This window comes from Neodiprion pinetum, chromosome 6, assembly GCF_021155775.2.
Source record: "Neodiprion pinetum isolate iyNeoPine1 chromosome 6, iyNeoPine1.2, whole genome shotgun sequence".
Taxonomy (NCBI): Eukaryota; Metazoa; Arthropoda; class Insecta; order Hymenoptera; family Diprionidae; genus Neodiprion; species Neodiprion pinetum.
The window spans coordinates 17888033-17903774 of NC_060237.1; the positions used below are offsets into that span (position 1 = coordinate 17888033).

Below are 15742 nucleotides of genomic sequence, written 5' to 3' on the forward strand. Positions count from 1 at the left end.
AAAAATATTGATCGCCCTGACAAAACAACTGCTCCTGCTGTTATATTTTAGCGCACGTGCATTAAACAATTTAGGCGTTAGTAATTCACTCTGTATAATACATATTTATTTTTTTTATGCGTATATATAATCACTTTGAAATATCATTTTGAAATATTACAATAATTTATTTATATAATAGTTATAATATATAAGTACTCCGATTAAATAATTTACACAAATTCGCCCTACTTAACGCATAACGACTGAATATTTATCATTATTAAACTGTATAATATATGTATCATACCTGCTATAACTTATATCAATATATTGCACATTTGACAACAATTACGTCTTAAGACCCTTAAGTACTTAGGTATAGGAATTAGTGTTCGCTTGCGTTGTTTTATTTTTTCAAATCTATTGTTTCGTCTTTTCGTCATTTCATCCCCCCCCCCCCCCCCCCCCCATTTGTGTGACCGTGTATGATTATGCGTATGTTTACGTGCACATGTATATGGATTGGATTATGTTCTCTTCTGGAGACACTCGCAGATAGAGAAAACCAACAGAAAAAGAAGTCAAGAGAAGATCACCCAACTTCTTTGAAATTCGTTCGATGTATTTCATCTATTATAGATGCATAATAGCTTTCGTTGCGGTTTGTTAACGGTACAATATAGCGTATGTGAAGGCGAAATATATTCGATATACATTTTTTTTTCTTCTATATATATATACCAAAGCAACTATTATAATATTATAGATAATAATATTTGCAATTCATTTTATTTTTCATTGTTTAACGCTTTGTATTATTTGTTTATTTATTCTTAAAACTTTTTTCGTTTTCCTTCCCATTATCTCTGTCGTAACCACCCTTCTTTACCGTATGAGTAAGTACTATCTTTCGTAAGTCTATGTTTGCTTCATTGTATTCGTATTTACGGATGGACAGTGTTCTTTCCGAATAGGGCCCCTCTGGATGAGAGGGCTGCCTCTCCTAATGATTACTCGAACGCTTCCCCCACTAAATATTTCTGTTCACGACTGTTTACGCAATTAGCTTTGTACGAGGACATCCGGCCCCGTTCCAAAGTTAAACCGGCGGCCGAATCGAGTCGTGCTCTCGCTATTCGTGGGAAGAAGTAATTACTAAGAATCATATTTCTCTCAGCGCCTTTGAACGGCCCTATTCGAAGGTAATACTGTATGTATAAGCCAGGTATAATAGCTTTACAACCAATAGTTTATTATTCGAGATCCATTATCATTGCGTTATACTCTCTTCGTCGAATCGATATATTTGTTACTTGTCTCTTTATTGGAGATATAAAATACCCGATGTGTTATAGGCCCTCTATCGTAGGCCTCGTAATTATTCAAGCCATTATAATCGCATTACAAGTTTTTCTCATCACAAAATCATTTTAAATCTCGCGCGTGCAACTCCGTTCCATTTAGAACGCACGTTGAAAGATTTCAAACTTTCCAATCGATTACCGCGACTCCCTCGTAGATGATGTCTCGACCGGCATAGTCTGGAGCTAACGCCTCTGTCGGAAAACATGATAAGCGTTACATGGACGCCACTCGGTAAGGGTAGATTCCGGAAATACCAGTCGGACACTCATTAACCTCAATTATTTTTCACAGTCAAAATAACGGAACGTCGCTGGATGATAGCGTTACAGATTTAACCGAGATATCTAATTGTACCCATCTCTTTGCTCCTCGCTCCTTGTTTTTCACAGCACGTCGCAAGAATCGAGGTTAGGCTATCAAGAGGCTCGGCAGAGTCTCGCGCCGAACGTTGCGTCGTGCTCAAATGGCGCTAAAATAGTCATGCGCAAGCGCGATAGCATTCTTGCAGTTTCAGATGCTCCTCTCATTGAACAGCATTGCAGTCCCGGAATTATTTTCACGTTTTTATAGCAATTCGACCACCACGCTGATCGGCAATCTTCACAATATTATTGCGGAGGATTCGAACACACCGTGGGTCAATTCCTCAGCTCAGGCGTGAAGGGTGCTCGTTTGTGGAGGAGCCGAATACGGTGTCGTTCCAGGCGCTGTTGACGGCTGAAGACTCAGTTGCAGCTGATGCTGTTGCGCCTTGGCCCTCAAACAAGCGATGCTCTCGTTCCTGAGCTGCTCGGTGTCTTGAACGCCTAGAAAATATTCAGGGAAATTAATCTCTTTGTGTACGTGTCGCATCTTCTAGTCTCGACTATAAGGGTTTCCGTCAGGGTTTTGGCATTTTTGTTTCATTTCAGAGTATTGTTCCGGTAGAATTTTTTTAACACTGTGGGCATTGAACAACACACGCTGTGTTAATGTGAGTGAGAAAATATTGGATTTCGGATAATAGTTAAACTCTAATTATAGTAGAACCGAATTTTATCCCATTCGAATATCGTACAACAAGATAAAAAGAATAAAGGAGACCCATAAGATTCTAAATCAATTTTCACAGAACTGAAAAAAGTCGATTACTCGAAATTCAAAAAAATTTGTGCCAAATAATTGAAAACCTTATTACCTATGGATGTTTGTAACTTAGAATGGGTTCAGACTTCTTCTCAATCAATGTACAGTAGTAATTTTTCTGAAAACGGAAAGCTTCGATTATGGGCAAAGTATAAGGTCCTATGTCGAAATTTTTGTATTGCTTTAGTTCAAAGCTCTCGAGTCCACGAAGCGGCGAAAGAAAAGGACGAAACGAGAACGTGAAAGTACTGTGTGGTAACGTAAATAGTGAAAAATATCGTTATAAATTCTTGGATTCTTCAAAATCGGCTAACAATGAAATTTCGGGAATTTAACTACAGTATTAAAACTTTTATTAGATCCTTTTTTTGCGTAGAATAATTCAGTCAAATCTTCGCTTTCATGCATAACATTTTTAATCGAACAAATTCGCGTGCACTCATCTTTGCCATGAGCTAATATCTTTTCTCTCTATTGCGAATTTTGGAAACCAAGCATTCTATTCTGAGCTATCGTGTCTAGAGTATGATTATGTCCTCTGCATCTACGTAATGAGACGAAAACTTGCGGAGACTCACCTTTGAAGTCACCTCCGGAGGATGAGGAGGGCCCCATGCCATCCTGGCTCTCTTGACCGCTCTCGGAGCTCGTCGGTCCGCCTTGAAGGTGGTTATGATGGGGGCTACTTCCGCTTCCGGCATGATCGTTTCCGCTGTCTTCGCCACCACCCTTGAGGTGTTCCGCTGCCTCTATGGACTTCCGGTGCATCCCTACAGACCCACAGTCAATCAGATCTTGATTATTTTCGAAATCTTGATTAAAGCTGCTCGACTTAGACGATTGCGCTGATAGAGACGGACAGAAAAATTTTGCGTCGTATGAATCTCGATTTTCGTCTTCCTATCCGTGAGCTCTGTCTGAATATTATACAGCAATCTTATCTTCATTATTACAATGCATTTATGACTTTCGTTTACTAGATTTTTTTTAATTTTATTTTCTTCTTGTATCGGACGCGGGAGATTTTCATATTTAAATCGCTTAGTATAAAATTTGAAAACTAATTGTTCTCTGAATTGCGGATTAAAATTTATCCAATTTGATAACATCGATCATCGTCCGTTTGATTGTGTATCAAAAGACTGATCTTTCGGAATTTGCGATTGATATTTTCATTAGTTAATTTGAGACACGGTATAATCGCGTTGGATAACTTACGAAAATAACTTTTCGCAGGAGTCGAAGTACTTAAACAGCGTCATAATGAAATTCAAATGCTGTAATATTAAACAAATGGCTATTTGCGACGACTAACTGTAATTTCCTACACTCGGATCAAAGAAAAAATTAAATACCAAGGCTATACAACTTAAAGGAAAATAAATAAAACAACGAATCGTTAGTGAAAATCGATGTGTTAATTAGGCTTACCGAGTAGCCAAGGTGCGACGGCCTCGTTCTCCTTCGCACTTTTCAATATAGTTTCTGGAAGAGGGAGCGAGTGACGCACCATGGCTCCGTAAAGACCGTATTCCGCCATTATGGTACTCCGGCCCCAGCATTTCTCAGTCTTACGCCACTTGGCCCTTCTGTTTTGGAACCAGACCTGAAACAAGGAATGGAAACAATAATTGAAACCCTATAAATTTTTTACACGCGCATAATAAGCGCGAGTTTTTACGTACAAGTGAATCGTCCGAAAAATATCCATTATGGTATCGGAAAGAGGTTCAAAGAACCACCGAGTAATCATCAAGTGCAAAGTTTCCACATAGATTCGCTTGCGATAAATTTCTTTTTCAAGGAAGGATAAGACAGCGTGATGGGTGAAATTCTCTGGAAAATAGGTAACGTTTCGATGAGGAATTAAAAAATATCGACCATCACGGGATTTCGCCTTCTTCTGGTCTGACATTCGAATTTTTCAAATTCTCTTCTCCTTTTCCCCAATTAAATCGACTGCGTGAATCGTTGAATCGGCAAGCGCAAGCTTCTCGTACCTTTAACGCACATTCTAACGATATCGGTATACACACGATGAGCACGTATAGATGCACGCGGGTGGGTCATTTCAATCTCACTGTATCCCAATTACGCAGACACACGCTTCGGGCGGCTGCTACTGAGCGTGGCTTTATTACGCTCGAATGGCCTTGTTAGACACACGATCCATCATTATCTCGCTCCTCTATACTCGATACGCGTAATTTGCGGATAAATTTTCGTTACTGTAGTCTTATTTATTTTTATTCTCTTCCTATTGGCTCGGAATACAGATAAAAAGAGGAGAAAAGTAATCAGAATATAAATTTTTACGCATTCATTAATCAGCTATTTATAGTGCTCGATTTTATGTCTACTTTTTTCTCCCATCACATATTCTTGAATATTAGTCATCATTGATAAATTGTGTTTCTTTTTTCTGCCATCCCTATATAACAACGAATTTTCCCCTTTGACACATGTTCCGTTTTATTATCAGTATAATGAATTTAAACAGGAAAAAATATTGCTGTCAAATTGTTTGCTTGTTATTGACTGTTAGTGACAGACCTCACAGCCGGGTACTACAAGTATCCAAACTTCCTTTTGTATTAGCTATAGGTCTCACAGTCAACCTTCTCGATAGACTCAAAACAATAATAGTGGGTTCGGGGTCGATTTAACGATTAATAATACGGCCACCAGATATGAAACTGTACTTCAGGGTTTATTGGACAAGCTTTACATTCATTTAATCAGTAATTATTCAACGCTCGTGTCAACTTGGGTAACTTTCTAACTGTTATCCGTTCAACACGGGTCTCGTCGCGAGCAGAACCGGAGTAGGCCCCAGGATGACTTGACTTGGTACTATCTCGCTCGAAATCATCGGTCAGTACCTGTACTATTTTAACCGGGGACCGCAAGCCGCACCGGTTTTCCGACACGGAAACCACCCCGGGGCTGCTTAGCTACCCTGGCAAGGCCAGCCCACGCGGCTACACCAATTTTGTGTGAATTGTTATTTATTTTCAAGTCTTCTTGATCCGCGGACTGCAATAACCACGTTGGTTTCCCAACGCGTCAACCACCCCGGGTCCAAACCTCAATCATGCGGCCCCGGAAAGGCCAGCGCGAGAATCTCCAACCGGCTCTACCCAGTTCTGCTCTCGCATCTAATTACTCGACCACAAGTACATCAAAAACGCGATCCAACGTCATTTAATAATCAAATCGATCATTATGAGCCTCGATTCGCCGAGTTGATAGCCCCACCTTCACACGGTTCACTGACTCACTCTCGCACACGTAACAAGCTACTGTCAACAAGACTCACGTGTTATCTCTTCCGAGTTTCGACTGATACTGATCTGGTTCTGGATTCTTCTCCGTATTCTCCTCTCGCTTGCTCTCGCGGGGATTTTCAGAACTTTAGACCGTATTGTCTTGTTGACCACTCGCTGTAGTTTGCGTGAGATTAGCGTACTTGGATTCATTCGCACACACATCGTAGTATTATGATACATTCTGTCCCTTTACTAACCTCTAGCTGATCTATAGCGGTCTTTCACCCCCCTAGCCTTACCACACCTCTCTGTTATTACATATGGTTTCGAGTAATGCTCGTCCAAACTGTAGTGCTATTGAGTACACTTCTTAATTTTTTACACATTCTCAGGTTGAGATCGCGTTAAACATCGGATTGCAACTTAATAATCACATGGGGCAATATTGGTCTGTGGCAATGAGCGATTACGATATTATAGGTCATAAAGCACCAATTACAGCTGTTATTTTCTGTTTATGTATTGGTATACGTCGCCAACAATTGACACCTTCTATCTATCATGATAGTACAGTAGAATAACAGTCTCGCGAAGAATCAGTTTAAACTGATCACATATTATATTAAGACGAGTGGAGTTCAGTGTTTTTAATTCCATGCAATAGTAACAAGTGAGAAATTATGAAGATTTTAGATGCGTGAATATTTTGTCAAATGTCATGAAAAGCTAAAAAAATACTTTCAGACAATCTAAGGCGTCGAACCTTAAACTGCACATTTAGTGCATTTGGCTGCCAGCTTTGGCTGCACCAGCATCAGCTTCATGTCAATTCCAACATATTATTTCCGACTGGCTATCTTGTATTGTTCAGCCATATATGCGATTCATATTAAATCCGCTTTTTCAAATATCTATTTAGGTGTCTACCTATATTCGAAAAACGTGTTCAATAAAACCGATTGCAAAATTTCTACCAAAAAGACAAACAAATAATACTGCATTGTCGTCCAGTTCTGAGCTATGCTTAAAGTGTCAAGTCTCTACCTCATCGAGAAGTTTGTGTAAAATCGATTGTAACACCTGTACTAAATAGACAAACAAACGAGCAGACAGACAAAAAAGAAAAAAAAAACGAGCTAATGAAAACGTGGTATTAACAAGCGATAAAAGCTTAACTTTATCGATCGTTCGTGTCGTGCCCTCGTTATCGTAACAACTGAAACTTGTCCATTTCAATTTCTTTGATCAAATAATTTTTCGACACTGTACGATCATCTTCGCGTACTAAATCAGCGTGTTCCAGCTGTGAATAACACTTGTTACTTTTTTATATATCATTCTGAGTCACATCCCTGATCCGTGAGGCTGGATAATTGATGATACTGCAGCGACGGAAAAGTTATAGTGCTAATAAGTGCAGGACCACCCGTCGGGCAGACGCGTGTCAAAATCTAGTTTCGGTTCTAACGAAGTAGGCGTGCGAGATATTTCTTTCTGCACGCATGAATTGTGTTTCGTTTTTTTTTTTATTTTTATTTTTTTTTTTATCTTTTAGCCTTTTACAAGCGACGCATCTCCTCTTTTCCTAAATTTCGATCATTTGATCTTCTTCTGTCTTTAATACATTTTCTACAAGCGAAACCCTGCGTTGAATAACAAGTTCGTTCTGCCTGGAATCGTCGGGAACGATGATAAACGCGATGTCCAAAACGATCCGACTGCGGGACATCGCTATTACTTTTCCCTGCCCGAAATACGAATTGGAAATTAGATTTCAAGAGGCGCGTATAAATTATATCTTATACTCTCGAGTTTCGTTTGTCTTCTCTAACGTTGGGTTGGTACTTTCCCCCGATTATCCCCAACGAGCCTTTGAACGTACTTTATGAAATCAGGATCGATAAGCCCTCCAGTCGATACAAGGACTTTCGAGAGGAAAACGGACTTCTTGATTAATCAAATATCTCCGGGAATTATACACCCCCGCCAGAGGTTTATAGACTCCAGTTTTCAGGTTCAGACCTCATCCAACGTATGGTGTTCACCCTCACGAATCGGGAATATTGTTTTCACGTATAAGATAATGTTGTGACGAAATTACATTTTTTTTAAATCTTTCCAGCGTAGATAGCATGGAATAATTCAAGGCACTGGGATCATGTCCCCAAACGGAGCGAGAAGATTTAATTAGAAAAAATAAGCATCCATACTTATAGTCGTAGCTAATGTCACGTTTCATACTTTTATATTAACTACTTATGATTTATTGCGCAAACGTTGCAAAAACAAAATTTCAAAATTTATCTCAAGCTTTTCGGAAGCCTTAGGATGAGACCATTGATGGAGAAAATCAGCATGAAAATAACCGTCAAGCATCGATCTTACATTTTAAGAAATTTTGTCACCCAAATTACACAACATCTTTCAGAGTAATAAGAATCCGTAACATTAAAGCAGAGAGTACGAGGAATTATCGTAAAGCTTGATTCCATTCGTTGTTTTTTATTTTTTTTTATACAACACTTTCACTAAAAATGACTATACAATATAGTAAAATTCACCTGCCCGAATTTAAATATCATCCTGTGAATCAGAGAAATAATTCAGTTTTTCTCTAAATAATTTTCTTGCCTATTCATTCGTTATTTTTACTATCCGTATGAAATTTAATCGACAGAATGCAAATAAGGTTGATATCAAACATCAGTTATTTGTACAAAAAAAAAAAAATTAAACTCAGGCTTCTATCTTCAGCCAGCAATAGTTAAAAAAAACTCTAGTACGAATGACCGTAACCGAAAAGAATGGCATACCAGACTTTCTGGTCACAGGAACAAAGCTCATTTTCATTTTATACCCAAAACCGTATTTTCGGTTCTGTTCAGAAATGAAAACAGTTAATAAGATAATAACTGTATCTACTAACCATAAATGTAATGCAGATTTTTTTTCGTGCCAAATAGCGATGCTGCTATAGATATTTTCGAAACGAGGTATCTGTATAACTTTGTATACTGAGAAAAATTTCATTTCTAATAGTAACTAGAAAAATTCAGTAAAACATGTATCGTTGAAAAAACTGTTCAGATATTTTTGGAATTAGGAAAAACGAGGTACACGTAACCATTTTGAGCTATCGTCGATCGTTTTTTGGTAATTGTAACGCAAAATCAGTTTGTTCGGTTTACTGTATTTTTATAGTTAAATAAGGCTTTAACATCAATTCATTGTTGCACAAGAATTAAATTTTCTCAACAGTTACAAGAAAATATAGCAACAGTGATCGTAATGAGAAAGAATAGCAACGGATACCAGACTTTCCGGTAACGGCTAGAAAACTAATTTTCATTTTGTACCTAGAACTATATTTATCGATTGTGGTAAAAAAATGAAAATAGTTAAGGACCGAGCGGTAACCGTTGCTAAAAATTTCTCTCAGTGTACCTACTTATAAGGTAACTAATTTTTTCTCGCTATATATCTTTCAGCCTCGTTTTTTCCGAGTCGAAAATTATCACGGTAGCAAGACGTAGGTTTTTGCAAAATTTACGTCGAGGAAGAGTTTGCGACTCGGAGACGGTCGACTTCCTGCTAACATTTCACCCTTACGCCAGAGGCTGAATTCGCGTAAGCGGCGCAGCGTTGCGGAGAACACGCAGTTATGGGCGGGTACCAATTTGTGCCAACAATACCGAAGTCACCGGCAGAATTGAAACGTAATTTGAATGAATGGAAATGGCGCCTGTTCCCGTGTCAATTTAGCTCCACACCCTGAAATTATCATCCTACCCGTTAAATCCCCTCGTAGAAACTTCTCTCTCATGCCCTCGCTCCAACTTTTCCAGATTCAAACTTTCACTTTAGCCATGTTTGCGAATTGGAACAACCACTCGAGGCATTGTTTGCCACGTCACACGTCACTGTTTATATCTATTCAAGTATCCAAATGTGCCAAAAATCACATGAGAATTTGAATTATCGCAGGAAACTCAAGCCTTGTAAACATTGTTAGAAACTCGATTTGCGTAAAATTAATTTTTTTCTTTTTTTTTCATGTTTCAAGATTGTATGAATTTGAGTCACAGACGAATTTATCTGTGGTTTCTGTGCTTTGAGACGTTTAAAATGCTGAGAAATTTTCCTAGATTTGGAAATTAATACGCAGACCCTTCAAGTTGCCTTTGTTTGATGAAAATAAGGCAGCAAAGTGTTACTTACATTTAAATTTATAGCGAGAGAAGATTTTTTCATTGAAATAAAATCTAAATATCAGTTTATTACGTACTAAAAATCTTCCTAGAGGATAAGGTTCTTAGCTTACAGGTATGTGATTAATTTTTTCCGTTTAAATAACATGTAAAAAACATACACTGAGAGAAAAGAGTTATCGAACTAAACAACTGATGTTTTTGACTTCCAGTTTAGTTGGTTCGAACAATTTCTCACTCAGAATGACCACTTTTTAGTTGAAACAAAAACATTAATGTATTGATTTGAATGCTATATGCTTTCGAGTTTAAGGTATTTCAAACAAGTATAATACATATTTATTACATCGGATTAAATTTCGGAACGAAAACTTCGCTTAAATCAACAAAATTTATTTAATTCGTGAAGGAATAGTACTTTAACCGCTGAACACATCGGCTCAAAAGCACCGAGAGATTGGAAATAATAATCCCGCGCTTTCTGAAACATTAACGTTATTGTCAGATAGTATATATGGCTCAATGTGATGTTTGCCCGACATAATCAATGATAACTATGATCAAAGAAATGTGTAATATGTTGAAACAAGAATTTGTTTCACATGACAGGTTTTGATATTCATTTAAGAAAATTATTTTGTTCATCAGATTACATAGCGACTTCGAATTAAAAAAATTCCACCCAAGTAAATGAAGATATGTTTGAGTGGAACCAAGAAAGAGTTCTTGATTTTCTATAATATGTACCACATTTAATTCAAGTTACTGACGGATAAAAATATCAAACCAGAAGAGCAACTCGGTGAGTTATGCCGCTCAATCTCTATTTAATTCGTTTAAATTATTATTTATTGGTCCTGAATACGGATTTTCTTTTTATTGAAAACTACATAAATTGTCACTTTGAAAAAACGTGCTCTCTGGACTATACAAACGCATGGATTATTTGGACCAATTAATATTTATGAAATCCAATAACTTCTTTTCTCAGTGTACTCATCTCAGTGTCGTTGAAAATTTTTTCCAAAATAATCACGAATGTGATTTTGTATGTATATAATCGTGTAAACAGCGAATTATCCTCGTAAACCATATCGGTCTTTTATACGTTTAAGCAAGGAGAAATCAGATAGAAGCAAAATCAGGACTTCTTGTACCTTTTGTTTAAAATGGCGTGCTATAGAGGATCTTCCAAGGTCCACGAAGACAAATGTGTTATTATTCACATTGAAATAACAGTCAAATCATACTACACGATTATTTTAGAGAATTCTGCGTAGAAACTGAAACGAGTGTGCTAGTTAGATGAAAAGAGTCGCACTGCAACAAAGACTTGGACTAAACATCCCAATCATAATGAGAATTTTCATCACAGTTATAAACCCAACGCTCAGACCTTGTACCAGTAAAAAAAAAGTACCTGAAACAGTCTAATAGGTGTGTATCGTAACGTTCATCGAAATGAGAAGGAGATGGATGAAGGATACCGATACTCAAATTCGAATAAACTGAGTTCAATACCGGGTAGGTACTTTTCTTGCCGCTAATTATCCTGATAAATGGGTTATTAAGTTCAAAGGTTTCTTCACTCCGCTAAGTGTATGCGTGGAATGCCGGATAATTAATACTTGAAATCCCTTTCGAATATCAGGGAGGTTCGTTGGTATACGTATAATAACCAGAAGCAGTGTCGCGTAACATCTTCGGTGTATCTGTTACCCTGACAAGCAAAGGGAAAAAGGTAAAGAAGTACAATCGTTTATTTGCACGGGATAAAGGTGGAAGGCAAGAAAATCCGAGGCGACACCGGGACGCTGCTGCACGGGAGCAGCTCGAATGGCTGGCTTATTTGTCGCGATGTGCTTTCACGCCTGTGTGTGCATAGCTTGCATACACGTATATCTGCCGGATCGCTGTATACATCTATAATAAGTCTGGCATGCGCAGTAGCCTGTTGGCGTATCATTGATCAGTGCGGCGACAGACTATTGGGCGAGAACAACAGAACGAGGCTGGCCGGGCATAAAGAGATGAAGGAACGATCCTGCACATCCGAATCCCCCTATACGTGCAGGTATCGTGAGTTTTTCTAACAGCGAAATGATCCGTGCGCCTGATACAGGCAACCGGAGTTACACCTGCTGTTCAGGTTGAGCACTGCGTCCCGCCAAGGCAGTCGCTAATGTCAAGAGTTTGTTTGTCGAAGTAACCTGAATTTTGGGAAATGTGGAAAATTATGAAAAATTGAATCCGGACAATCACCGAAGGCAATAATGAGGCAACTGAGAGCAGGATTGTCGTGAAATTTGATTTGACGGTTGGGATGCCTATGGCGGAACGCGGTGCTCAACTTGAACTTGAGGTGCAACTCCGGTTGCATGCATCAGGCGCACAGATCGTTTTGCCGTTAGAAAAACTCACGGTACAATGCACATTTTAATAGAAGCGATACGTTGATAGGTACGAGTTGTGTTTGAACGTGTGACAGTTTTTAGTCTACGACGCGTGCGATATTTTGCCAATAGATATGATTATTGCGCAATTACGCAATGTATTGCGCAAAATGTGAAAATTTATTTGCCGTGAGAGAAAAGCTTTTGTTTCATGGAATCGGAATATAGGTTTTTTTTTTTTTATGCAAGGTGATTTACAACTGAAAAGAAACAAAGCTGCAGCTTGCAGTCTGCGAAAATCCGATGATGTTTTGATTATTCCAATCAAATTGTGGAGGTTGATAAATTTAAGGGGGGAGGAAATTTAATCGAAGTTATCGAGCAGAGGCGAACAATGTTTCAATACTTTTTGGCAGCATGCATCAAATTTGAGTCGAAATTTTCTAGAATAAAGGATAAATATAAACCGATGACCAAAGTCATTCAGTTTTTCTCATTTATTCAAATAATTACATACTTGTATTGAAAGAATTTGTAATCTGATTGAATAGATCTTTTCTATTAATTTCAGTACAAACAAATTGTAACACACGTCAAATTGCTTTGTCAAATTGATTGATTGATATTCGTACAAAATTTTGAAAATGATTGCTGAGTATCTGGATGATTTAACCTCGTGCATCTTTAAAAGAAAGCATAAAAATTCAATTTTGTTACATCATAAAACAATATAACATCGAATCATTCTTTATACACGTGCTCAACCGATTTTGAACGTTCGATTTAATAATCCAGTTAGATTTTCTTCACGTATATCGATGAGTGGTGGAAAATTAATATTTACAGAAGATGTCGATTATAAAAACAGAATTTAACAAAATTTTTTTCCGAGAACGGGAATAAAAATGCACGAAGATCAAAAAACAGAAGGACCCGCAGCATCTACTTCTCCAGGATCAGAATTTCGCCTTTCCGGATTTCGAGAATACTCCAAATTAAAATTTCACGTTTTCAAAAACCCAATAATGTGACCTCTGCTTTCAACCATTCCACATTTCGATCTCCACCCTTTTTACAAAACCAAACCGAAGTGAGAGCGAATCTATATTCCCACTCGAAGGTCGACGTGCAGTTTCACCGTGATCGGCAAACAGGGCGACCCTTTTCTGGTGCTCATCGCGCGTTGCAGTCAGACCGTATCAGCGTTTCAATCAGTATAATTCAAACCCCTATGTACACCCAGACACGAACCGTTGTGCGTGTGATATGGAATGAATTCGAAAGAAGATTCCCACCGAACGGTACGAGCGCACTAAGCCAATTAATGACTCGTTCGGAAATAATAAGTGTTGGTAACTGCGGCGCGGTGTGCGAACGAGACGCATCAACCCCCGACAACCCCGCAAGCCTTCTCCTCCGCGTTACTTATTCACCGCATAATGCACCCGGACCCCAAACGTCTCACGGGCCCTTCGGGATCTGGTTGTTACCGGTAAATAGCTGGCCCATCCGACCCGCGACGCCCCGCAGAGTCCGCGTGCGGCACGCGTCGCGACGCGTCATTATCGCAAGGGACACTTGCTGGACCGGGGTGGTGGTCAGGTTCTGCCCGATTTGTCTAGCGGAGGTGGAGGTGTGAGAGAGTGCGAATCGGCCACGGAACATTTAGCGAAACATTCGATTTTCTCTGCCCTTCTCCGCTTCCTCCCCGTCCTCGAAAAAAAAAAATCCTTGAGGCAATATCGTAAAGATTTTATCAAAAAAACACATCGATTTTTGATACTTTTTTTACGCAGAAATTATAAGGACAACGTTGGGTTTTACGCACAGTTTGTACAAGGTTTTACAAGGTTTCGGTTTCTTTTTGTTTTTTGCTTTTTTTTTTTATGAAAAGTAACAATTGACAACGGACTTATTGTTAATGCAAAAGAGATATTCGTCCGGTTGACTTCAAATTTCTACAGTTCCGTGATTGTAATATGTTATATCGATCGACTGGATACTATATTCAAATTTCAACAATCGAGAAAATGGCAATCCGGTGAAAAATGAGTTAGATTTTCACCGGAAATACGAACTTAATCGTTTGTTATTAACAAATGAAGGGACATTCTTAAATAATCTGGCCATTCGACAAAAAATATTGCGACCAAAGAGCTGTCCAAATTTCAAGTCAATTGGTCAAATAGATTTTCAGAATTGATGCCCACCGTTTTTTAAAATATAGTTTTGAATAAAACGCAAAAGAAGAAAGGGTGTGGAAATTGACACTATTCATATTCATATTCAGCTAGTAAATTTTGGAGTCGGGTCAATATTGCTGGTGGTTTCTTATATTTTTACGCACCGAGAAAACAATTATACTACAAGTTATTTTGTTATAAATTTTTCCTCTATTATTATATAAACAATTCGTTTGTTCAAAATGTTCTCAATTAAAATCGACGTAACTCAGTGAATTTTTCAAATTTTTGTAAAATCTTGACCGTAAATCAAACTTAACGTTTCAGGCTATAAGAATGTGACAAAAAACGAAAATCGATGCTTCGAAAATTCGTTCTCCATGATAATGCCTTTAGGTGTAAATGATTATTGTATGGTTTAGGATCAAACTTATCTACTCGAGTTTGAAAAATCTCACACCGTGAAAAATTGCTACTAGAAACTATACATTTTAATAATAATTTTATCAGTGCTCTAAAATTGGGTCCAAATAATCGGATGAAAGATTTTATCACAACAGAATGATTAATCTTGAAATCTCTTCGGTAACAACGTTCAGTTTACAATATTTTAAATTGCCTTCGATTAAAGAACTCCGTTCGAATAATACTTTGAAGATTTTTTTTCCGTCCTAGAAGACACACGGGTTCTTGGTTACTAATTTAAAAGTTTGGTTCGAGTTTCATATTTTTTTATTTTCGTATAAATCTAACGAAGCGCAAATTCAAAAAGTGCAATCGACAGAAATTACTTTACCAAACGCCAATCTGGAAGGATGGAACCCAACGCCAGAAAGAGCAAAGTTGGTCTTGATAAATGTTTCATTTTAATTTTTACATCGAATGAGATTTATTGGCAAAATTCAGAAATATGATTATGAGGACCTTTTACCCTGAATCTCCTCTGATACTTTTGCAAAATGCGAGTGAAAATCGACGTTCCCTGATGAAAAACGTAATGTTTGGATTAATTTAATCATATGCTATTCATCCTGAGGTATTATGCTAAAGTGAATGGGGATTTTCATGGTTTACTGTTCGGATCTAATGTATAAACAACCCGATCGTGAGTCGGTGCAAATTCAAAATTATTCTTTTTCTGAAAATTTAATCAACATGCTCACTGTGATCAATTCAATCAAAATGTCGACCGGTAATTATTTTTGTTTCATTGGAGA

At 37.9% G+C, this 15742-nt stretch overlaps 2 protein-coding genes across 5 annotated transcripts in view; both read right to left on the bottom strand.

Annotated features, from left to right (window-relative positions):
• LOC124221122 (rRNA 2'-O-methyltransferase fibrillarin-like) overlaps positions 1–15742 on the bottom strand; it is a 292337-nt gene that overhangs the window by 9801 nt on the left and 266794 nt on the right. The window lies entirely within an intron of this gene.
• The window catches only part of LOC124221624 (visual system homeobox 1), a 76473-nt gene continuing 61161 nt past the window's right edge, over positions 431–15742 (bottom strand). For 2 of the 4 annotated variants that reach the window (XM_046631811.2, XM_046631810.2), the window contains exons 5-7: positions 3904–4078; positions 3051–3242; positions 431–2153 (exon numbers count right to left, since the gene is read on the bottom strand). In XM_046631811.2, the coding sequence (XP_046487767.1) occupies positions 1999–2153; positions 3051–3242; positions 3904–4078 (522 nt within the window). In that variant the 3' untranslated portion in view covers positions 431–1998. Of the gene's footprint in view, positions 2154–3050; positions 3318–3903; positions 4079–15742 lie in introns of all 4 variants that reach the window. The other 2 variants (XM_046631809.2, XM_046631808.2) reach the window with 1 other exon arrangement.